At 41.9% G+C, this 24327-nt stretch overlaps 1 protein-coding gene across 2 annotated transcripts in view; it reads right to left on the bottom strand.

Moving 5' to 3' along the window:
• Positions 1–24327, bottom strand: part of Ncapg2 (non-SMC condensin II complex subunit G2) — a 77229-nt gene that overhangs the window by 36232 nt on the left and 16670 nt on the right. For both annotated transcript variants that reach the window (XM_045160698.1, XM_045160699.1), the window contains exons 8-16: positions 19819–19913; positions 18115–18184; positions 15862–15948; positions 14387–14479; positions 13280–13405; positions 7210–7389; positions 4981–5133; positions 469–691; positions 133–236 (exon numbers count right to left, since the gene is read on the bottom strand). In XM_045160698.1, the coding sequence (XP_045016633.1) occupies positions 133–236; positions 469–691; positions 4981–5133; positions 7210–7389; positions 13280–13405; positions 14387–14479; positions 15862–15948; positions 18115–18184; positions 19819–19913 (1131 nt within the window). The remainder of the gene's footprint in view (positions 1–132; positions 237–468; positions 692–4980; positions 5134–7209; positions 7390–13279; positions 13406–14386; positions 14480–15861; positions 15949–18114; positions 18185–19818; positions 19914–24327) is intronic.

The following is a 24327-nucleotide window of genomic DNA, read 5'->3' as shown; positions in this document are numbered from 1 at the left end:
GAAACCCTACCTACTTCAAACACACACACACACAATGTGCTTAAGTACCCCTACTAAAGGAACAAATGGGTAATAAATCCAACACAACAGATCACGGGGATGATATCAAGTAGAGGCGAGAGGGCTACTCACACTGGCGTTCTCTTTCTCACACTCCTCATAGGTCTCCCGATGCTCCCTCAGAGCTCTTTGGATGCAAGCATTCAAGCAGTGGCGAATGACATGAATGAGCTTTGCTGAATGCGTAAAAACAAACAAACAAACAATAATTACTCACATGGATGAGCTTTACTGAATGGTTAAAACAACCAACAATCATGTGTTCCTTCTACAAAATTCTAACCAGGAAGAGTATAATCTTAAGTGGTATGAAGCCTACATAAGTAGCAAACACTGAGTGAATGTAGCGTGCATTAATTATGCTCTGGGGGAAAGCAGCAGGAGCTGAGAGGAGGCAGAGGTCCAGACCTATGTTGGTGCAGGCGGTGTGCTCGTGGGCATACTGATAGAACTTCCTGGCAGCTGCCCGGTTCATCTGGATCAGTGTGACACAGCGCTCGCACCAGATCTCTTCTGGCTGGTTCACAGGCAGGAAAGAATTGAAGATGAGGCTCACCAGGCGCCGAGACACGGGTCGAGCATCCATTTCCAGACGAATCAAAATGTCCTCCATGGGACATATTTTCCAAAACTGTGAGGAAAAAAAAAAAAAGCAGAAGGAAATAATGGCTCCCATAATCTTTAAAATGCTCAAGGTATCATAACATAGCCAGAGGAACTCATTTTTATGTTCAAAAAAATTCATTTCAAATGACTGTACTAGAATCTGACATGAAAAAAAAAATCTACATTTTTAAAAAGTCCCAATAACATGTACAGTACCCAGGCATAAGGCTGTTGAGAAGATTGGCAATAATTAACAGAACAATTAGCACACACAAGATAGCTCTTATAGGGCTGAAGAGATGATTTAGTGGTTAAGGTGCTTATCTATAAAGCCTAAGGACCCAGGTTCAACTCTTCAGATCCCACGTAAGCCAGACTCACAAGGTGACGCAAGCACAAGGTCATGCATGTGCACTAGGTATGCAGGAGTCTGGAGTTCAATCACAGTAGCTAGAGTCCCTGGCATGCCAATTCATTCTTTCTCTCTTACTCATTAAAAAAAATTGCGCGCGCGCGCACACACACACACACACACACATATAAAATGTGTTAGTTTTGAAATGGATACTCCACTAAAAGGATCAGGGCATTCCTCCTTAAAATACTCAAGGACAGAATGGAATTTCAAATGGGAAAGTGTGGGGGTGGGGAGGGAGGGAATTACCATGGGATATATTTTGTAATCATGGAAAATGTTAATAAAAATTTAAAAAAAAGAAATAAGGAAAAAAAATACTCCAGGACAGCAGACATGGTGGTGTACACCTTTAATCCTAGCACTAGGGAAGCAGAGGTAGGAGGACCCCTATGAGTTTGAAGGCCACCCTGAGACTACAGAATGTATTCCAGGTTAGCCTGGGCTAGGGTGAGACCCTGGCTCAGAAAAAAAAAAAAAAAAATCCTCCAGGATAGCATCTCTCTTCAATAGCAGGGCTCCCACAGTCACATATTCCATAGAACTGATTTCTGACACCTGGGCAACTTCTCCCTCGGCTCCTCCATACGGCCCTCCTGCCCCCACCCCAATGCATACACACTTCTTGGCTAAAGGCACCAGTCCAAGGTTATTTGTGAGTACAAGGCACAAGCTGTTCTTCTGAACAGATCTAGGAGAGATCATGCTGCTGCTGGTGATAGATATTTCTAAGGACAGCCAGGCACTAAACTCAGCACCAGCATTTATTGTCATTTCACAACTGGGTAAGAAATTGATGTCAAGCGCAAGATCCAAAGCACTTGCACCTACTCAACTACAGTTCCTTGGCTCTCACAGATGGCATAGTTCAAGGGCTTATGGGTATACAGATCCAGCCAGGCCACACAGAAGAGCTTCTATTGACATATTCAGTGTGACCTGGGGCACAGTCAACTAAAATAAGAAGCAAAACTCACATTCCTAAATCTAGACGCAGAAGACCCAACTGACCAACTTGTCCATTAATAATCAAACATAACCTTCCTCCCTGACAGATGGTACTCCTAAAGTGAGCTAAAAACAGCCCTCCTTCCTCAGACCACCTCCATGCTCACTCCCCTTGGCTTGTGTGCCTTAGCGAATTTCAAGCTCAGGGCTGAAATGAGTACACAACACTTGTTTCCTCTGCTGACAAGCAGAGCCTCGTTTGCTGCAGCCCTGTTGCTCTCCTAACCTGGCACTTCCTTACCAGTTCTCCCGGGCAGATCCCAATAAGTAACCAGAAACCAGTGGTCTCCCTATTTCAGCTCTATCCGTTACCTACTTATACTTTAAACACAACACAAAGTCAAAAATTTCCCCATCAGTTCACACCTAAAGTTTTCAAAGGCTGCTAAAACAAAAGCAATAAAGACCTCAATGTAATGTATTGTTGAAAATATACACATGTTGACTCTAAAACCTATAAGGAAATGTACAGGACTTAAAACACCCAGAGTTCTGAAAGAAACTAAAAAGTAACAAAGCCAGAGAGCTTATACGGTAAGACATTCTGTAAGTTTGTAATACCATACGCAAATGGCCCTCAAATACCAGACAAATTGGGCAACAGAACACAGTCCACAAATGTTTGTAATTCTCAACCAAAGTACCAAAGCAACTCAGTTGACTATGACATTGAGATTCTTATTCTTTTGACACAGGTGCCTTCTACAGTGGCAAAGGCTCCCTTGGTGCCTGCCTCACCTCAGTCAAGTGCTACAATGTGTGTTAAAATATCTTCCAGAGATAGGTATGCATATTTGAGCATATGTATACTTGGACCTAAGTTCCCAATTTCACTTAGCTGGTCACACACTACAAATATATCTACATTGTGGTATATATGGCTTTTAAGAGTTGTTCCACAGAAAGTTTCTCCTTGCATTTTTATTTATTTATTTATTTATTTATTTATTTATTTTTTAATTTTATTTATTTATTTATTTGAGAGTGACAGACACAGAGAGAAAGACAGATAGAGGGAGAGAGAGAGAATGGGCACGCCAGGGCTTCCAGCCTCTGCAAACGAACTCCAGACGCGTGCGCCCCCTTGTGCATCTGGCTAACGTGGGACCTGGAGAACCGGGCCTAGAACTGGGGTCCTTAGGCTTCACAGGCAAGCGCTTAACCGCTAAGCCATCTCTCCAGCCCTATTTATTTATTTTTTCCCCTTCCTCAGTACTAGGGATGGAAGTCAGCACCTCACAAATGCTGTGCAAGTACTACATCACCAACTATAACCAAGACCTCTCCTTGCTCTTGTTTGTTTTGAGGTAAGGCCTCACTCCAGCCCAGGCTGACCTGGAACTCATAGCAAGCCTTCTGCCTCAGCCTCCCAAGTGCTGAGATTAAAGGTGTGCGCCACCACATCTGGCTCTGGCTCTATCCTTCCTCTTTTATAGTCACACAGAAAACTTACATGTACAAGACTATTCAGCTGATGGCATAACAAAAGAATATTTTTCAAGTTAATGTCTGAAAACTGTTATACTAGGGAAAAAGCTCAAAGCCTTACCAAAAGCAAGGTCAAAAACATTACAACTAGCTAGATGCACAAAGGGGAAAATGCCTCTAAAGTTGCAGTGGCAAGAGGTCCTGGCACATCCATACTCTCTCTGTCTCTCACTTTTCTCTTTCTCATATAAATAAAAATATTTATTTTAGGGCTGGAGAGATGGCTTAGCAGTTAAGGCATTTACCTGCAAAACCAAAGGACCCGGTTTCAATACCCCAGGACCCACATAAGTCAGATGCACAATGTGGCGCAAGCATCTGGAGTTTGTTTGAAAAAAAGGAAGAAAAAATTACTACCAAATTTTTAGCAAGAAATTGAAACTAAAAAGATGGGCCTGGTCACACACAACTATAATTCCAGTTACCCAGTAGCTAAGACAGGAGGATTACAAGTTCAAGACCTGCCTGGACTAGATTAGTTCAAAGCCAGCCTTGACAACAAAGTGAGACCCTATCTCACAACAAAAAAAGTAAAAAGAAGCTAGGGATATGCCTCAGTGTTTGAACATTAGCATGCATGGACCCTGGGTTCAATCCCCAGTATGACCAAAAAAAATAAACCTGACAGAGGACAGCCATGTCATAAATTGTGCCATGCCCAAGTGTACATTTACCAAGTGACAAGTATTTCCTTGTTTCCTGTGAGAGCAGGAGAGCGCCCAGTCTAGTTTTCTAAGTGCTTATTATGTGGCAATAGTTACATATCACACCATATTTCTACATGTGATAAAAGACATTACGAGGGATTGTTTGTTAGTGTCTTTCCAAAAGGAACCGAGGACTGATAATATATCTAGAACTTTCAATGAAAAACATAAAACAAAGGTTTTTTTGTTTTGTTTTGGGTTTTTTGAGGTAGGGTCTCACTCTAGCCCAGGCTGACCTGGAATTCACTATGGAGTCTCAGGGTGGCCTCAAACTCACGGCAATCCTCCTACCTCTGCCTCCCGAGTGCTGGGATTAAAGGCGTGCGCCACCATGCCCGGCTTAAAACAAATTTTTATAACAAACAAGTTATTAAACATAGCAGTTATTGAATTGTTTTAAATGTGATTACTGGGACTGAGGAGATAACTCAGTGGCTAAAGGTGTTTGCATGCAAAGCCTGGTGGCTTGGGTTCAATATCTCAGCACCCATGAATAGCCAGATGTAAAAACTGGTACAAACATCCAGCATTTGTTTGCAGCAGCAAAGGACCCTGGCACACTACCCTCACCACAGGCATACATAATATATATATATGCAATTAGTAAGGCTTTTAGATATATTAGTTTGTTTTTCTGCTAGATAAAAGAAATGCACCTGCTTATTATAGGTCTTCAATAAGAAATTACTCACTCACCTTTGCAGCTCTCACAGCTTTGATTTTCAGCAGCAAGTCCACAAAAGCCACTCTCACCTTCTCTGAATTATCATGGAGACTGTATCTGAGAGGTGGTAAAAGTTGTTCTAATAACGGATGGCTCAGCTTGTTATCCAAAATAATTGGCAGACACTACAAAAAAAAAAAAAGAAAGAAAGAAAGAAAAAGAAAAAAGGTGTTTCAGAATCAGACAAGCTAATAAAAAGTTCAGGTAGGAAATATGTACTCACAATGATACTGAGTTCCATCCAAACATCCAAATGAAATGAACACTGACAGCTACAGAAAACACCACCTTTTACCAGGTGTGGCAGTACATGTCTTTAATCCCAGTACCCAGAAAGCAGAGGTGGGAGGATCACTGTTGAATCCAGCCTGGGACTAGAGTGAGACACTACCTCAAAAAAAGGGAAAACACCACCTTTCTAAGAGTCACATCAAAAGCATGCTTTGGCCAGGCATGGTGGCACATGCCTTTAATCCCAGCAATGGGGAGGCAGAGGTAAGATTGCTGTGAGTCTGAGGACAGCCTGAGACTACATAGCCAATTCCATGTCAGCCTCGGCTAAAGTGAAATCCTACCTTGAAAAAGACAAAACAAAATCAAAACAAAACAAAAAACCATGCTTTGAATGAATTAATATAGCTTCAACAACTATCTCATCCATTGTTTCACTTGAAACAAATCTTCAAGCTGGGTGTGGGGCAGCAGTTCTGTAGTCCTGGGACTAGAGAGGCTCAGGAAGGAAGAATGAGTTCAAGACTAGCCTAAGCTAAATAGCAAGCCCATGTCTTTTTGTTGTTGTTTTTGGTGTTTTTTAAGGAAATCTTTAGCAGCTTCTCTTAGCCAAGCTGTGGAGTTTTGACAGGAAAGAACCAGAATAGGCTGGGAAAGTTGTTGTCAATTAAAGTTGTGTCTAAAGTTGCGGTCCAAAAATCCATTAAATAGTTTTTAGCAGCTCATACCACTTTCCAGAGGAGAAAGTCATTGGCTCTCCCTGAGCTTCCAAGTGGGCAACTCCCAGGCTGAAAAAGTCAGTCACTGAACTCCTTGTGTGAGCCTCTTGAGTACTTCATGTATTGTAGTCTGACCTCCTATGAGCACAGCACTGCCGGGGCGGCTCCTTGCCTCCTGCTGCCATCCTCACCCTTACTTTATCACCACAGTCACCGAGAAGCAAGTCAGTGACCACCATTTTATGTCCATGTTATTTTATCACCACAGTCACAGAGAAGCAAGTCAGTGACCACCATTTTATGTCCATGTTATTTTATCACCACAGTCACAGAGAAGCAAGTCAGTGACCACCATTTTATGTCCATGTTACTCTTTCTATAAACCCAGAGGAGCTACTGGGTTTAGGTCACGTAAGACAGTAAATGTGAGCTAATTTTGCAAAGCTGAGCTCCTACTGGTACTAGTGATGACAGGATGGCATAATTCTAATTAATCCAAAGATTCCACATACAAAGTTCTATACAAAGCATTCAAATTACAGTCTGCACATATTTACCATGGGATAAGACACAGATTCCTGGAGAAGATGAAGACTAGCCTTGGGCATCGGGTCAATGGTTAGCTCAGTGAAGAACAGACACTGAAGCTAGGCTCACTGATACAGGTAGGCCTGGGCCTCACACATTTACCAGCTTCTGACACTGCTAGTCAAAAGACATTTGGGCAGGTCCATACTGTTAGCATCAGACACTAGCTCCACAAGATGGCCAGGTAACAGTCTTTTGCTGTCATAAAAACTGTGAACTCAGCCCATTTAGATGTATCATGTTTCTCTAAGACAGTATACAAAAACAAAAATGAATAAATCCAACAGTTCTGGGAAACCACCCCTCCCACCCCCAAATAGCTAGTTTCATTCATGACAGAGATATTTTGTATAGAAAACACTTTTCTTTGAAACCGAGTCTCTGAGCCCAGGATGACCTAAAACTTACAATCCTAATGCAGCCACCCGAGTTCAGGCCTGTGGCCAGCACACCTGGCACTTGTGATTTAGTTTTGAAAGCATTACTTTAGAAACATAGCCAAGTATCAATAGTGCTATCTCTACTGAGGTGGACAACAGGCGTTTTATTTTCTAAATTTTTTTCCTTCTCTGTATTACCTACAAATTTTCTATAGTTCTGCAAAACTCCTTACAATAAGTAAGTTGCTTATGCCTATTTGTATGTAATTTTAAGAAGCCTTACCTTAAAGATGGAACAACGAACATCAGCTGAGCTTGTATCAAATGCTAGCTCTCCTGTGACTTTCTTCAGGAGGTCAACAAGAATGGTGGGGGGCATCATTTCCCAGTATTTGCAAGTTATTTTACAAACACCAAGGATGCCTGTGGAACGAACCATTGGATATGGATCTTCTAAAAGGCTCTAAAAGCAGGAAGGGGAAAATGGTTAATGAATCTGAAATCAATATTTGTTTTACACAAATAGCAATCTAAGAATTAAAAGTTAATTTTAAAGAGTTTAAAGTTATTTTAAAAAACACTATGCACACATTCACTGCCTCTAGGTACTTGAAAGGGACTGCTCCTCCATCACCTTAGGATTACTTGCATAATTTCTATACCACATAAAAGCTATATGAATAGCTATTCTACTGTACTAGAATAACAACAAGAAATAAAGTCTGTACACGTTCAATACAGAAACAGCATTTTTGTTCTGGGTATTTTCAATCTATAGATTATCTGAATCCAAATACACAACTCCCAGCTAAGGAGGCCAACCATGGTTTGCTAAATTTCAGACTGTTATCATTTCTAATTTCTAGTACAGTGTTTAAATGGACAGTATAACATATGGTTCTTGTTTGCCACCTCTACCTATGTGCTCTTGTGGATGGCAGGCCTCAGATAACTGCTCCCTCACTCAGGGACATCTATAGAGACCTAGTCAGGGCTGAGAAATATGTATCAGACACCACCTATGCAGGACCACTTGAATTCCAGAATGTCATCCAGCACAGGGCCCAGCTAGAATACATTAATTCAAGTCATCCTCACAATTCAGAGACAATAATGCTTTATAGTTAAATAGAAGCACAGAGCAGCACCAGGGTATAATCTCACACAACAACACAACTAGCCTCACAACCATGAATGCCATCAACCACTGTATTTCACTACTAACCCACAAGAAATGTAAAAGGCAGAGCAACATGCCAAAGGACCACAAGAAAGGGCCTATAAAATCCAGATGGTAGAAAACTCAGAATTAATTTCCTTCAACAACAAAAAAAACCAAGCTAGGGGCTAGAGATGGCTTGGTGGTTAAGGCACTTGCCTGAAAAGCCTAAAGATCTGGGATCAATTCCCCAGTACCCACTAAAGCCAGATGCACTAAGTAGCACATGTACCTGGAGTTCATTTGCAGTGGCTGGAGGCCCTGGTGTGTCCATTCTCTCTCTTCTTGAAAATAAATATATAAAGGGAAAAGGAAGGGAGGAGGGTACTTAATAGGTTGATATTATATATATGTAAGTACAATGATTGAGTTGGGGAGGTAATATGATGGAGAATGGAATTTCAAAAGGGAAAGTGTATGGGGGGAGGGAGGGAATTACCATGGGATATTTTTTTATAATCAGGGAAAATGTTAATAAAAATTTTAAAAAATAAAAAAATAAAGTTAAATGAAAGCAAAAGAAAAAAGAAAATAAATAAATAAACATACTTAAAAAAAATAGCAAACTAGGTATGGGCAGATGGATCAGCAGTTAAGTCACCTGCCTGCACTGCCTAACGACCATGGTCAATTCCCCAGTGCCCACATAAAGCCAGATGTGCAAAGTGGTGCATGCATCTGGAGTTCGTCTGCAGTAGCTGGAGGTCCTGGCACACCCATTCTCCTACCTCTAGCTCCCCCTGAAAATAAACAAATACTTTAAAAAATAACAAGCTATAAGAGAGAAAGATTATTGGAGAAGTAACATGAGATTCATCAATTCAGTCATGTGCTATAAAATGACATTATGGCAAAGAAAGCCCATGTATGACAGTAAGCGTCTACAGAGGTAAAAATTCTTACTGCTTAGCGATGCTACAGCCATCCTAACACTGTGGCAAAGCACATCATATGTTTTAAGTGTAAACAAACCTACTGCACAGCCAGTCACGCGTGAGTACAGTTCAGCACACCCAACAATGATACTAATTAGCTATTATTAGCTCACATTTACTGCACCTTTGATCATTAGTTTAGAATGTACGTGGGACCTGGAGATTCAAACATGTGTTCTTAGGCTTCACAGGCAAGCTCCTTGACCATCCTTCCAGCCCTTCATTTTTATTTTTAAATTACTTTTAGTTGAGAAATAGTTTGTTTAGCTGGGCATGGTGGTACACACCGTTAATGCCAGCACTCAAGAGGCAGAGGTAGGAGGATCACGGTGGGTTTGAGTCTACCCTGAAACTACAGTATGCTGCACTGTACACACAGCAGTTTCCTACATCTTATACACCACTGAGGCTTATGTAAGCACTCTAGGATGAATCATCTAATGACACAATTCTACGGTATCCCTGTCACTAATTAGCACATGACTCACGAGTCCCCTATAGCACTTTCCTATTCTCAATGTCCCCAAGGACAACAGTCACCACCAGTAGCCATAGGGAGTGAGCTAAATGTTTAATTTACTCCTTATCATGGTCCTACAAAATACGATTAATCCCAGCTCCAAAGAACCAACAGGCTTAGAGAGAGGCTCCATAGTTGGAGGTCATGGGTACAAATGGCAGGGCCGAGACTCAGGCAAGAGCATCTGAGCCTTCACTCCTAACTCTGCCCACTGCTCCATCCAAGGAGCTTAAACAGCTGCCCGGTACATTAGTTATTTTGCTACTCAATTGGCACCCTACCTGGTATTGTAGAGTATAAGAAATGTAGGAAAGAGAAGGTCACTGATTTTGCAACATGGTTTTGTGTTTTGGAAATAGCCATGGGCAGTGTGAAGCAGGTTTGCTGATTGCCTGCATGGAGACCTCATGGGGCCATGAAGATGAACCGTGGGTTGCAGTGGAGATGCCGGGACCACAAGATGGCTGCTAAGGAAAGCTGCTGGCCCGATGAAGTTTTCTAGGACCATAAGTAGCCTAGCTGGAGGGACAGAATTGAAATGCCAGAGACTTATTGATAGTTAGAATTATCAGACTTGGAGATTGGTCACTAACTAGAGTTGTTGGACTTGAAGCTACAGAGTTTGATGTTTGCCCTGGTTGTTTAAAATCTTGTATTGGCTCTCTCTTTCTGCTTGGGCCTATGAAGGCAGGCCAGCTTCTTCTGCCATTATGGAACTTCCCCTGGATCTGTAAGCTTCAACAAATCCCTTCCTCCATAAAAAAATAAAAATAAAATAAAATCTTGTATTGGTTGAATATTTCTTTGCTATGCCCAATGCCAACTTTGGCAGTGTGAATGTTTATTCTGTGCCATTATGGGTTTTGGGGGGATTTTTTTGGTATTATGGCTCAGTTAAAAGAACTTGGATTATGGAAGTGTATGAACATCATTGGAATTGATAAAAACTATGGGGACTTTATGGGCTGGAGAGATGGCTTAGCGGTTAAGTGCTTGCCTGTGAAGCCTAAGAACTCCAGTTCGAGGCTTGATTCTCCAGGACCCACATTAGCCAGATGCACAAGGGGGTGCACACATCTGGAGTTCATTTGCAGTGGCTGGAAGCCCTGGCGCGCCCATGCTCTCTCTCTCCATCTATCTGCCTCTTTCTCTCTCTGTCACTCTCAAATAAATAAATAAAAATGAACAAAAAAAATTAAAAACTATGGGAACGTTTAAAGTGAGACTGAATGCAGTGTATTTTACATCATATGTGGATATAAGTTTATGGGGGTCAGGGGCAGAATGTGGTAGTTTTATTCAGGTGACCCCCCCCATAAACTTAGGTGTTCTGAATGCTAGAGTCCCAGCTGATGGAGATTTGGGAATTAATACCTCCTGGAGGCACTGTATTGTTGGGGGCAGGCTTATGGGTATTATAGCCAGTTTTCCCATGCCAGTGTTTGGCACACTCTCCTGTTGCTATTGTCTACCTGATGTTGGCCAGGGGGTAAAGTCCACCATTGGCTCATGCCATCATTTTCCCCTGTCATCATGGAGCTTTCCCTCAAGCCTATAAGCCAAAATAAACCCCTTTTTCCCACAAGCTGCTCTTGGTTGGGTGATTTCTACCAGCAATGCAAACCAAAACTGCAACACAGATACTTCAAGCAGAAGCAAAAGTGGCACACAGTTCTGGACATATGAGTCAAACAGGAAAATTGGTGAAAAGTACCAAACATATATTTTTAGCTGGTTGTGGTGGCATGTGCATTTAATCCTAGCACTCGGGAGGCAGAGGTGGGAGGATCATCAAGAGTTTGAGGCCACCCTGAGACTACATAGTGAATTCCAGGTCAGCCTGAGCTAGAGTGAGGCCCTACCACAAAACAAACAAACAAATAAACAGAAAGTCTATTTTTACTTTATCCAATGGCACTACCAAAATCTTGTTTGGGGTTTGACCAGTGTCTGTCCCATATACATAAGCAGGATCCTCAAAAATAATTTTATTAGGGGCTAAGAAGTAGGCTCAGTGAGTAGAGCACTTGCTGCATAAGCCTGACAACCTGAGTCCAACCCTAGAACCCAGACATAACCAAAGACGTAGTGCCACCATCTAGAATCCCCGCGCACCTGTGGCAAGAAGGGCGGCAGAAACAGGAGAATCACAAAGCTTTTGGGGCAGCTGGGCTGGTGCGTGCAGTGGTGAGCAAGAGACACTTCCTCAAACATTATGGAAGGCAATGATGGAAGGTTGTTTTCTGCCCTCCACATGTGCCTGCCTTCCCATACATGAACACACAAACACAAAAAGCATTTTAGATATAAAATACACATGGGTAAGGTACACTGAAAACTATAAATTGCTATTCACTTTAGGAGTGTCTATAAAGAGTTAAGAATACGATATTCCTTAACCTACTGTTCAACTTTCTGCATGTTTAAAGACCAGGCATCAATCTTGTGCCCAGAAGCCAGAGATTGTTACAAGAAAATTTCAGTGCCAGGGGTAGGATACTTTCCAGCAAATTGTTGGTCAGGGAAGATATTGATGCCACTATGCCACCAGAACATTAACGGATTGCCAAGGCTCTGGGTTACCCACCTCAGCTAGATGGTAATATCTTGTTGCTTCTAAAGACTCCACATGCTTGAGCTGCACGTCACTGAGAAATCAAGCTAGAGCTAAGCTAAAAGCCTTCTTCCTGTTGATGACTAGCTATCAAGATACTGGAAAGAAGCCGGGCGTGGTGGCGCACACCTTTAATCCCAGCACTCGGGAGGCAGAGGTAGGAGGATCGCCATGAGTTCGAGGCCACCCTGAGACTACAGAGTTAATTCCAGGTCAGCCTGGACCAGAGTGAGACCCTACCTCGCAAAACCAAAAAAAAGATACTGGAAAGAGCTATACAGTCTATTAAGGGAGAAATCATCAATGGTTCTTAACCATAAGGGGATCCTGCAAGCTTTATGAATGGACAGCCAGACCAATGTGTCAACTTATGCAATGGTAACATGTTTGTTATGGAAGAAACCAACTGCTTTCTGATTGGACTTGGGTCTGCTCCACAAAAGAGATCCTTACCTAGAACTGAAAACCTAACCAAAATCCTCTGGCTGGAGAATTCAAAAATCCTAGTGGGGAAACTGCTACTATTGTCTATTTTTTTTATTTTTATTTTTAATGAGAAAGAGCAAAAGTGAGACAGGGGGGAAAAAGAGAGAAGGAGGGAGGGAAAGAGAGAAAGAATTAGTGCACTAGGGCCTCTAGCCACTGTAAATGAATTCTAGACATTTATACCACCTTGTACACAAGTGTGACCTTAAGCCTGCATGCATCACAGGGAATCATGGGTCCTCAGGCTTCACAGGCAAGCTCCTTAACTGCTAAGCCATCTCTCCAGCCCTACTGTAGTCTATTTAAATGGAATATGCACAGAAATCAAGCAGAGGCTCACAACTTTTAACCTGGCAGACACTATAGCCCTTGGTAATGAAGGCTTCACCCCAATATCCTAATGTCCATCTGAAAATTCTAGACACTGTAGGCTAGCCTTGAAAGCAAGTGGTGTTCACTTGGTTATAGCACTGTCCTGGAGACAAGTGCCCATTCTCCTTCAGGACTCTCTGGGAAACATGGACTCTGTAGCTGCTGAACAGGCAGCAAGCAGAGGTGCACACCATAGCAAATACGTACATACAGTTCTTCAAACTGCTTCTGAATTTCACTGTCCATTTCAGTGGCAAGGAAGTTTGGGTCTCTAATAGGAAATGCTTCCACAAACAACAATGCAGCATTTGATCGAACTTCAGAGTTTCTAGCCTATAAAAATCAGAATAGTTTTAGAATACCAAATTAATACTTTCAATATAGACTTATGCAAATTAAAGACAATTTTAACCTTTTATAGTTAATGGCAAACTGTACACTTTGCATGTGTGAAGCCTGGGGCTCTAAACCATACACAAAAAATTAGGCAAATTATGCCCGGCATGGTGGCACATGCCTTTAATCCCAGCACTCAGTCTACTCTAGACAGGCAGGAGATTCACCCTAGTTTGAGGCCACCCTGAGACAACATAGTGAATTCCAGGTAAGCCTAGGCTAGAGTGAGACCCTACCTCAATAAACCAAAAAAAAAAAAAAAAGTAAATTGAGAAAAGTTAGTTAGTAAGACCATCCTTAAATTAATCCAAATTCAACATCATTAGATGTTAAAAGGTCATCTTCCTACTTTCAAAGCCTACTGAGTCATTAAGAGATGATCACTGCCTTCTAGTAACACCACGACTATTTGTATAGAAGACAACTGTGTTCATTAGAACACAGACAGAGCGTTGTTAACCTCTTTGTCAGGTCACCAGCAGAAGGACATGCACAAGGCACAGCTCTGTAACCCACCCAGTGTCACAGGTATTCACAAACACTCCCAATCTCCTTTCAGACTGGTTTTCACAATAACTGCACTCAGTACTGAACTAATCCACCTTTGTAGTTAAGTGGATCCAAAAAAATTCCTTTTAATAAAAGAAAAACGTGAGAGTGAGACATGGTGGCGCACACCTGTAGTCCTAGCTACTCAGGATGCTGAGGCAGGAGGATTACTTGAGCCCAAGAGTTGGAGGCCACGATGGGAAACAAGACCTCATCTTAAAAAAAAAAGATAACTTGTTCCAAAGTTCCACAAAGCACGCCATCAACACTCTTGTTCTCATTTTGTGAGTGTACTTCTGAATTAGCACATACTCAATTCAAAGCATAATCAGTACACCCTGCATATGCAGACACTGTTTAAAAGGTTACCTTTAGTCCTCTCCACAGGATAGGTTTATATAATCTGTACAACATTTCTTCCACTCCCTGACGGACTTTCTGTTGGTGAAAGTAACTCAGCACCTACAGACCAAAGAAAAAGAAAGGATATGTTGTGGTTTTTGAAAAGTAGCTGAGGTCTAGAGGGATGGCTCCGTGGTTAAGGGTGCTTGCTTATAAGATCTGACAGGCCAGGTTCGATTCCCCAGTAACCACATAAGCCAGATGCAGAGAGTAGCACATGCTCTGAAGTTCATTTGCAATGGATAGAGGTCCTGATGTGCCCATTTCTCTCTTTGTGTCTCTCAGCTTGCAAATAAAGAGAAATATTTTTTTTTCAAAAAATGCATTTGAGCCACGAGTAGTAGCATATATCTTAGGAGGCTGAGGAAGGAAGACAGTGAGTTTGAGTTCATCCTCAGCTACAGAGTGATAGCCTGTCACACACACACAAAAGGAAACAACAGCAGCAGCAACAACAAAAAAAAAAAAAAAAAAAAAAAACAGAGCTTATTCCATCCCTGCGCCCATCATTGCCCATCATTTTATGGGAGTTCTGGAGATCCAAACTCAGTCCTCGGCTTAAAGTGGCAAGCACTTTACACACTGAGCAGCTCCCAGCTCTTTTTACAAAATAATTATTACTCATTTATTTATTTATTTGAGACAGAGAACACAGAGGCAGAGAGAATGAGAGACAGAAAGAGTGTATGGAGGCACCAAGGCCTCCTGTCACTGCAAGTGAACTTCAGATGCATGCACCACTTTGTACATCTGGCTTTACATGGGTACTGAGGAGTAGAACCTAGGCCATCAGATTTTGCAGCACCTTTAGCTGCTGAGCCATCTCTCCAGCCCCCACCTGTTCTTAATGACAATGCACCTTTGCTTTCCTCACCACAGTGCTGGTGGCAGGAACAAAACTGACAGACACCAAATAACCAAGATTCTCAGACACCCCTGTGATGGGACAATATGAAAACATAAGTTAACTTTTAAATTAAAACAAAGCAATTACCTAAAAACAAAAAGGCTAAAACATGGGGCCAGAGAGAGAGATGGCTTCACAGTTAAGGCGCTTGCCTACAAAGCCAAAGGACCTCGGTTAAATTCCCTGGTACCCATGTAAGCCAGATGCACAAGGTAGCACATGGGTCTTGAGTTCGTTTGCAGTGGCTGAAGGTCCTGGCACGCCCATTCTCTCACTCTCTCTTTCTCTCTCTCTCAAATATATAAATAAATAAAATTTTTTAAGGAGGCTAAAACATGTCAGGCACAATGGTACATGCCTTTAATCCTAGCACTTGGTAGGCAGAGGTAGGAGGATCGCTGTGAGTTTGAGGCCAACCTGGGTGCCTGGGCTAGAATAAGATCCTAGCTGGGGGGGGGGCGGGAGGAGACCAACAGAGAGTGAGTGACTGAAACACACTCTCAACAAGTGGATGGATTGGAGACGCCTTACTCACCTCCCGTACTTTGGAATGCACTGGAGACTTCCTTGGAAGGTGGATGCCATGATACATGAAGTCCTGGATGCAGTCATTTTCAATAGTCTGAAACATTAAGTGTAATGACAGGTACGTGGCATGTGCACATGCAGGTAGTGCAGCAAGCAGGGAAAAGTATATTTGGGAGCAGTCTAATCTGCTCCTCTTACTCAGGAGAAAATTCTTAGGCCCCTCTGTCAGATCACAGAGTAGGGAAGGGAATATGCACAGGCTCTAGACCCCTCCTGTATAATCATGATCAGAATGACCATTACTAGCCTGGATCTGTTTCAAGAGCCTCCCCAGAAATGCAAGGCAACCACTTCTAACATGGAGACCAGAACTCCACAGTGACTGAAGTAAGACCTTTCAGGACTGCCATTGATTAGACCTGGGCAAAGAAGGGTATGAGAAACTCTTTGGCAGACCCCAGAGGAAAGTCCACAGTACAAGGGTAATTCAAGCCCCAGAAAACTATGTAGTTTGTTACCCACATATCTCCCAAGGCCCCAGGGAGCCCATAGCATTATGGAAGAAGGGGGACTTGCTATCAGTACTATCTTAAAACCTTTTCCTTTGCCTGAAGGCACAATATGTCTAAAATATTGCACACGTCTAAGCACACTGTCTAACACATGATGAAATGGGAGTTACGCCACACTGCCTGTGGAATTACCTGTGTCATAAAGGCAAACTGGAACTGACTACCAGTATACAACATTCTATTCTACAGGATATCTGTCCTGGATCCCCAACATATCAATAGCACAGAATTAAAGAAGAGTGCAAGGAAGTAATAGTCTAGATTAAATGATTTAACAAACAAAGCTATAAGGGAGACTTTTTGAATCTGAATTAAGAAAGACTTAAAAAATGAAGGGAAAAAAAAGGGCTGGAGGGATGGCTTAGTGGTTAAGGCATTTGCCTACAAAGCCAAAGGGCCCAGGTTCAATTCCCCCAAGACCCACATTAGCCAGATGCACAAAGGCTACATGTGTCTGGAGTTTGTTTGCAGTGGCTTGAGGCCCTGGCACACCCATATTCTCTCTCCCTCTCTCTCTCTCTGTCTCCTCCCTCCCTCCTTACTTCTCTCTCTGTTAAATAAATATTATTTAAAATGAGAAAAAACAACTTTTAAAATGCAGCCTGAAGCTAGGCATGTTGGCACACACCTTCAATCCCAGCACTAGGGAGGCAGAGGTATGAGAATCACTATGAGTTCCAGGCCACTCTGAGACTATATAGTGAATTTCAGGTCAGCCTGGACTACAGTGACACTCTACCTCAAAAAAACAAAAATAAATAAATAAAATAAAATGCAGTCTGTTTTTAAAAATAATAAGAATTTAAAGCACAGCATGGTGTTGTTAACTTGTGATCCAAATGCTTGGAAAGCACAGGCAGGTGAATAATCAGTTCACGGCCAGCCTGGGCCACATAGCAAGATTGAAGCCAGCCTAGGTGTATAGTGAGATGCTACCTCAAGAAAAGAAAAACCTGGAGCTGCAGAGATGATTCAGTGGTTAAAGGTACTTGCTTGCAGAGTCTGACAGCCCGGTTCGATTCCTCATTACCGTGTAAAGCCAGATACATACAGTAGTACATGCCTCTGGAGTTCATTTGCATACCAGGGCCTTCAGCCACTGCAACCAAACTCCAGACACATGTGCCGCCCTGTGCATCGGGCTTATGTGTGTCCTAGGGAATTGAACCTAGGTCCATTGGCTGTTCAGGCAAGTGCCTTAACCACTAAGGCATCTCTCCAGCTCGTAAAATTCTGTTAATAGTACATTTTGCTTAGATTGTAGATCCAAACCACTATCATCCAACAAACCCATCAATACCTTTAGAAAGTAGTTCTGAAATGTTTTAGAGCCTTCATAGAAAGTCTTTGAAACATGGCATATACCTCACACTTATAGCACATCTCTATCTGGGCTGGTCACATTCCAAAGCCCATTTACTACAGGTGGCTGAATAGTTCAGGCTCGGATATAAAAAGGAACCAAATCTTGGCTTCAAAAAGCTGCACATCCCCCTGAGGTGCCTTCTGAGACTGTCTCTCACAACACATGGATGGACAGATACAATGAGAACCAAGACTTACATTTCTATCATGGTGTCACCACTTAGCTTTATTTTCACAGACCTAGGCTAGGCACAAGTTTTAAATAGCCCTCCTTTAAGTACTTTAGTAACAAGAACAGTAGACATTTAACAAAATAAAAATACCTCCAGTATTTTCCCTGAAGTCTTTTTCCAAGCTCTGAAATAAATTTCTGCAATGTGTCCCATCAAAGACCTATTTAAAAAAATATATACATATATATGTATGTATGTTTAACACAGTATAAGTAATTATTATTATTATTAATTTTTTTTTTTTTTTTGGTTTTTTGAGGTAGGGTCTCACTCTAGCCCAGGCTGACCTAGAATTACTATGTAGTCTCAGGATGGCCTTGAACTGTAGGCAATCCTCCTACCTCTGCCTAAGTGCTGGGATTAAAGACATAAGCCACCACTGCCCAGCTAAATAATTACATCTTTAACAAACACCACATATTACTTCACTTGCTCTCCTGCCCTAGGGAAGAAAATACCATGTAGACGAGGGCCTAGAAGAGCACAAATCTGGGAAAGAGAGGCTGAAGTGAGACTCCTCCTCCTCCTTAGTAAAGGCCTCTCCAAGAAAGAGTTTTAACATTTCTTGTATGGCTGTGACAGCATAAGCCCAGAGCAAAACACTGAAGTCAAATACATTACATAGAACTAGGCATGGTGGCACACGCCTTTAATCCCAGCACTCAAAAGGCAGAGGTAGGAGGATTACCATGAGTAAAAGGCCACTCTGAGACTACATAGTGAAATCCAGATCAGCCTGGATTAGAATGAAACCCTACCTTGAAAAACCAAAAAAACAACAACAACAACAAAAAAAAAAAACCAACCTTAACTGAGTAAACTTTTGACTTGGAGTCATTTTGGACCTTCCAAGCTACCAATTCCTTACTTATGGGAAACCTTCCCATACAAATTAGCCTCAGAATCATATAAGCTTAGAAATATATTAGTTTGACCCAAATACTGTAAAAACAAGGAAATGTGAGAAAACAATCAATAGAGCAGGAACTTTGCTCAGAGGTCCAAAATCAAATCCCAACTCAGTACTTAGCTTGACACAGAGAAATTAACAACTAAAGCCTACACCTCGGGAGAACTGTGAGGACTGCCTGGCTTTTGGAATGTGGAAGCAGCACTCAGGACGGCACATAAGCAGATGCTCACATTCATCTCACAACTGAGAGCGCTGTGTGAAAAGGAACGCTGAAGCTAGAATGTCGCATTCTGGCTGCTCTAGGCCCTTACGCCACAGAGTTCCTTCCAGTAACCACAAATTTGGCCTACACGCAACTAAACAGTATATTTTGCCCTTAAAACGTCACCTGACTACTAATACCATGGACTTTTCTTTGAGCGAAGCAAAGCTCTAATTGGCACACAGGCTGACTAAAGAACCATCATTGTGTATTGTCCCAGCTACTCCAGAGGCTGAGGCAGGAAGTTCACTTAGGCACAAGAGTTAGAGACCAACCTAGGGAACAAACACAGCATCTATAACAAGTTGAAATCTTGATTTCAATGGTAACTACTGAGAAAATGGTTCTCTAGATGAGGAAAAAAGCTATCTAATGATATAGTGGTATATCATAGGCTAACATTTCTAAAACCTCTAATGTTAACATAGCTTTTAAAACCTAGGATGGAATTGTAATAGCTAAAATTCCAGCTTTTATGAAGTTAAGGTAGGATAACTATCATATAGTTTGAGGCAAGCACAGGATACAATGATTTAAAAAAAATAACTGTTAAAATAAACAGAATCACACAAAGTCAGACTAAGATAGCACAAAAAATTTAATAACTTTTAATACTTACTTTGGAAATCCTGATAACTGGTTTTTAATGGTCCCATGGATCATTTTAATAAAGTTTATATTCCAACTGAAGAGAAAACTAAGAAATCTTCTTCCCTATAAATTTAATAATATAAAAAAGGATAAACTGGGCATGGTAGCACACACACCTATAATACCAGCTACTAGGGAGGTCAAGGCAGCAAATATCAAGTCCAAGGTCAGCCTCAGCCACTTGGACACCATCTCAAAAAGTAGTAATAGGCCCAAGAGTGCCTTTAATCCCATCACTTGGGAGGCAGAGGTAGGAAGATCACCATGAGTTCGAGGCCACCCTGAGACTACTTAGTGAATTCCAGGTCAGTCTGGACTAGAGTGATAACTTACCTCAAAAAAAAGAAAAACAGGGCTGAAGAGATGGCTTAGTGGTTAAGGCATTTGCCTGCAAAGCCAAAGGACCCAGGTTCAATTCCCCAAGACCCACATAAGCCAGATGCACAAGGGGCATGTGTCCGGAGTTCAGTTGCTGTGGCTAAAGGCCCTGGTGTGCCCATTCTCATTCTCCCACTCTCTCTCTCTCTCTCTCTCTCTCTCTCCCACCGTCCCTCGCTCTTCTCTCTCTCTCTTTGCTTGCAAATAAATACATAAAATTTAAAAAAAAAAAAAGGAGTATAAAATGTTTCCATGGGCTGGAGAGATGGCTTAGTGGTTAAGGTGCTTGCCTGCCAAGCCTAAGGACCCAGGTTCCATTCCCGAGTACCCATGTAAGCCAGATGCACAAGGGGCCACAAGCATCTGGAGTTTGTTTGCAGTGGCTAGAGGCCCTGGTATGGCCATTCTCTGTCTCCTTCTTTCTCTTTATGTCAAATAAATAAAATGTAAAAGAAAAGTTTCCAATAACAAACAACTCTCTGGATGGTTAATACTATTAAAGTCAGCTATTATGTGGCTGGGAAGATGGTTCAGTGGTTTAAGTACTTGTGATAGCCAAGCACAAGGACCTGAGTTCTGATCACTAACATCTATATAAAAGCCAGGAGAAGTGGCAGGCACACTTGTAATCTCAGTGTTGGGGAAGCCAGAGAAAGGAGTATCCCAGAGCATGCTGGCTAGATGATGTAGCCAAATCATGAGCTCAAGGTTAAATATGAGACCCTGTCTCAAAAATATAAGGTGGAAAAAAAATATATATATATATAAGGTGGAGAGCAACTGAAGACGACACTTGATATCAACCTCTGGCTCCACACACACATGCACCTGCATATACATATTTAACCACACAATATGAATACATACATGCAAAGGAAGAGAAAGGAAAGAGAGAAATATTAGATAGATGGATGGATGGATGACAGGTAGGTAGGTAGGTCATACATTCCTAAATAGGAAGTACATGCAATTATCACTTGGAAAGTAGTGATAGGGGTTGAGTCAGGGAAACCCTGTGGGTGGCATATCCTGTGCATAGACACCTGTAAGGCCACAGAAGCCTCCTCCTTTGGGTAGAGCATCAACTACATAGAGCATCTCTGTCCTCAAGGAACTAAGAGAGTCATGTAGACCTTGACCAGATCATTGTGGCTCTGTCATGAATAGTTTATAATCCAAAACCAAAGAATGCCTGAAATCTAACATTTTGGGTATGAACGCAACTGTCATCAGTTCACATAACCTTGTATAAATGAGAAAAGTCAGCCTCACATAGATAAAAAGCTATTTGTCAAGCTAGGACTTTCAAATATACAGAACCTGCAGGTTATAAACAGAATTGATTACATCAGTATGATATTAACTAATGTGCATGCTAGTAGACAAATATTTACACTGTGTATAAATACATCAAATACATCACACAGGAATTTCCCCAGAGACAGCAGTGTGGTCTCTTCACTATTAACTAGCACCACATTGCAGGCTGTAGGGCTCTAGAGAAACACAACACCCCACGATGTAAATGAGGCAACCCTGACTGCATCAACAGTATTTACTAGAGGTAACTTGTTAGTAGAGTACAGGTGCTTATGGTTTACAAAAAATAACTAAATAATGACCTGACCATATCAATGACTGATTAGGAGACTGAATATAAATGCATTAAAGGAGCACATGAACTATTCTCTTAAAGAGGAAGTTTTACAACACACATATATATTATCTGTTACACACCAGCACACATATATTGGTGTTATGCATCAATTGCTTACAAGCAAAGTCAACATTAATAGGTTTATTTTTTAATTATTTATTTATTTGAGAGTGACAGAGAGACAGAGAAAGAGGCAGATAGAGATAGACAGAGAATGGGCGCTCCAGGGCCTCCAGCCACTGCAAACGAACTCCAGACGCGTGCGCCCTCTTGTGCATCTGGCTAACGTGGGCAATTAGACCATACCAAACAGTTAAAATTATAAGAAGATATTCTGAGAAAGAGACAATATTCACATAACTCTTACAATATATATGTATTTTTTAAGTATTTTTATTTATTTATTTGAGAGCGACAGACACAGAAAGACAGATAGAAAGAGAGAGAGAGAGTGGGCACGCCAGGGCTTCCAGCCTCTGCAAACGAACTCCAGACGCGTGCGCCCCCTTGTGCATCTGGCTAACGTGGGACCTGGGGAACTGAGCCTCGAACCGGGGTCCTTAGGCTTCACAGGCAAGCGCTTAACCGCTAAGCCATCTCTCCAGCCCAAATAGGTTTATTTATCTGACTCCATTATTAGCTTCTTTACTCTCCCCAATTTCCTAACAATACTAGAGAGGCTGGAGGCACAAGCCTTGTGCCTATTATGTTCCCAATTTTGAAGATGACAATCAGAGCAGAGCAAACCTCTCCAGCCCTCCTTACACCAACATCTGTGCTGCGGCCTCTGAAGTGCTCCTCCCAGAAGACTGGAAGAGCACTTGTTGATCTCACGATGGAAGAAACACTGTGGTCACAGACCACAAAGTGAACAGTCGGGAACGGGACAGACCTTTCTGCAGGAGCTAGAAGACTTGGAATTAACCACATACATCCTTCAGGCTAGAGATAGAGACTGTACATGGGACCAGACTTCTCTATCATGAGGGCAAAGACCCTGAGGAGGCGCTCCTCATCCTTTTATGTTCTCCCCACTGCTTTGGGAGGAATGACTGCAGAGACATGCCAACTAAGATACATGCAACCTAAACACATGCATTATGGTTGTCTTGCAACCTAGCAATGACACACAACCCACACTTATAACTACTACAGGAGGACCAAACATTAACAAAACTATTCTCTAGAAACCATGTTATTAATATTAATTTCAAGGCCATTTTAGGGCTAAGGAGATGGCTCAATGGTTAAAGGTACTTGTTTACAAAGCCTGATTGTCTGGGTTCAATTCCCCAATACCCACATAAAGCCAAATGCACGAAGTGTTGCATACATATGGAATTCATTTGCAGGAGGAGGCTCTGGTGTGCCCATTCTCTTTCTCTCTCTCAAATAAATATTTAAATTAAATTAATAAAATAAAAAAATTGTATAAAGCAATATTTCCAAATATCATTTACATTTTAAGTATATAACAAATTCAAAAACTTGTTTATGAAACATTTCACATTCTAGTTTCAATGCTAAACCCTTCAATTCATGTATATTTCATGTTGGAGGCACATTTCAATCAGGACTAGCCATACCTGCCTACTGACTGGCTACTGAGCCATACCTGCTCAATAGCCAATCATGGACCTAGGATGGGCAATGCATAATAGGCCAGAAGCTCCTTTTTCAATTTCCTGGATGGCGGGAAAAAAATAAAAAAACAAACTACCGCCAGGCATGGTGGCAAATAACTTTAATCCCAGCACTAAGGAGGCAGAGGTAGGAGGATCATCATAAGTTTGAGGCCACCCTGAGAGTACACAGTGAATTCCAGGTCAGTCTGGACTAGAGTGAAACCCTACCTCCAAAAGAGAAGAAAAAAAAAAAAAAGGAAAACACTGTGATGACAGCTTTGAGTACACACAATAAAATGGGATTGTGAGGTCAGAGAGGCTTAGTGCTAGAGTACTTCTTAGCATGCATGAGGCCCTGCCTGCGTTCAATCCTAAGAACAAAATTTACAAAAAGGTAGAATTAGAGGACAGGGCACTTCTCATCCATAGGAACACTCTTCCTTACACTTTCTTTTTCCACCTTGCAGTGCTAAGAACATTGTGGTAGTTTGCTTAGATGGTCTCCAACATAGTCAGGACTTTATTACAGCCACCTGGCTGGAGGAGGTGTTACAGTGGGTGGATCTTAGGGTCCAGCACTAAGGTGCGGGGGTGGATCTGGAATTCCAGTCTAAAGATACACAGAGTGCTTGAGCTCTGCCTGGAGATCCAAAAGTGCTTCCTTGCTGGTGGTGACTTGTGGCTTTTCTCTCTCTGCTTGGACCTATGAAAGTGGGCCAGCTTCTTCTGCATTATGGAACAGAACTTCCCCTCTATCTTCAATAAATCCCTTCCCCCACAATGTGCCTGGTTTGGAAGTTCATCTCAAAACATGATA

The sequence above is a fragment of the Jaculus jaculus genome, chromosome 10, assembly GCF_020740685.1.
Source record: "Jaculus jaculus isolate mJacJac1 chromosome 10, mJacJac1.mat.Y.cur, whole genome shotgun sequence".
Taxonomy (NCBI): domain Eukaryota; kingdom Metazoa; phylum Chordata; class Mammalia; order Rodentia; family Dipodidae; genus Jaculus; species Jaculus jaculus.
The sequence above is the reverse complement of the archived record's forward strand: the minus strand, read 5'-3'. Positions and strand labels throughout refer to the sequence as shown.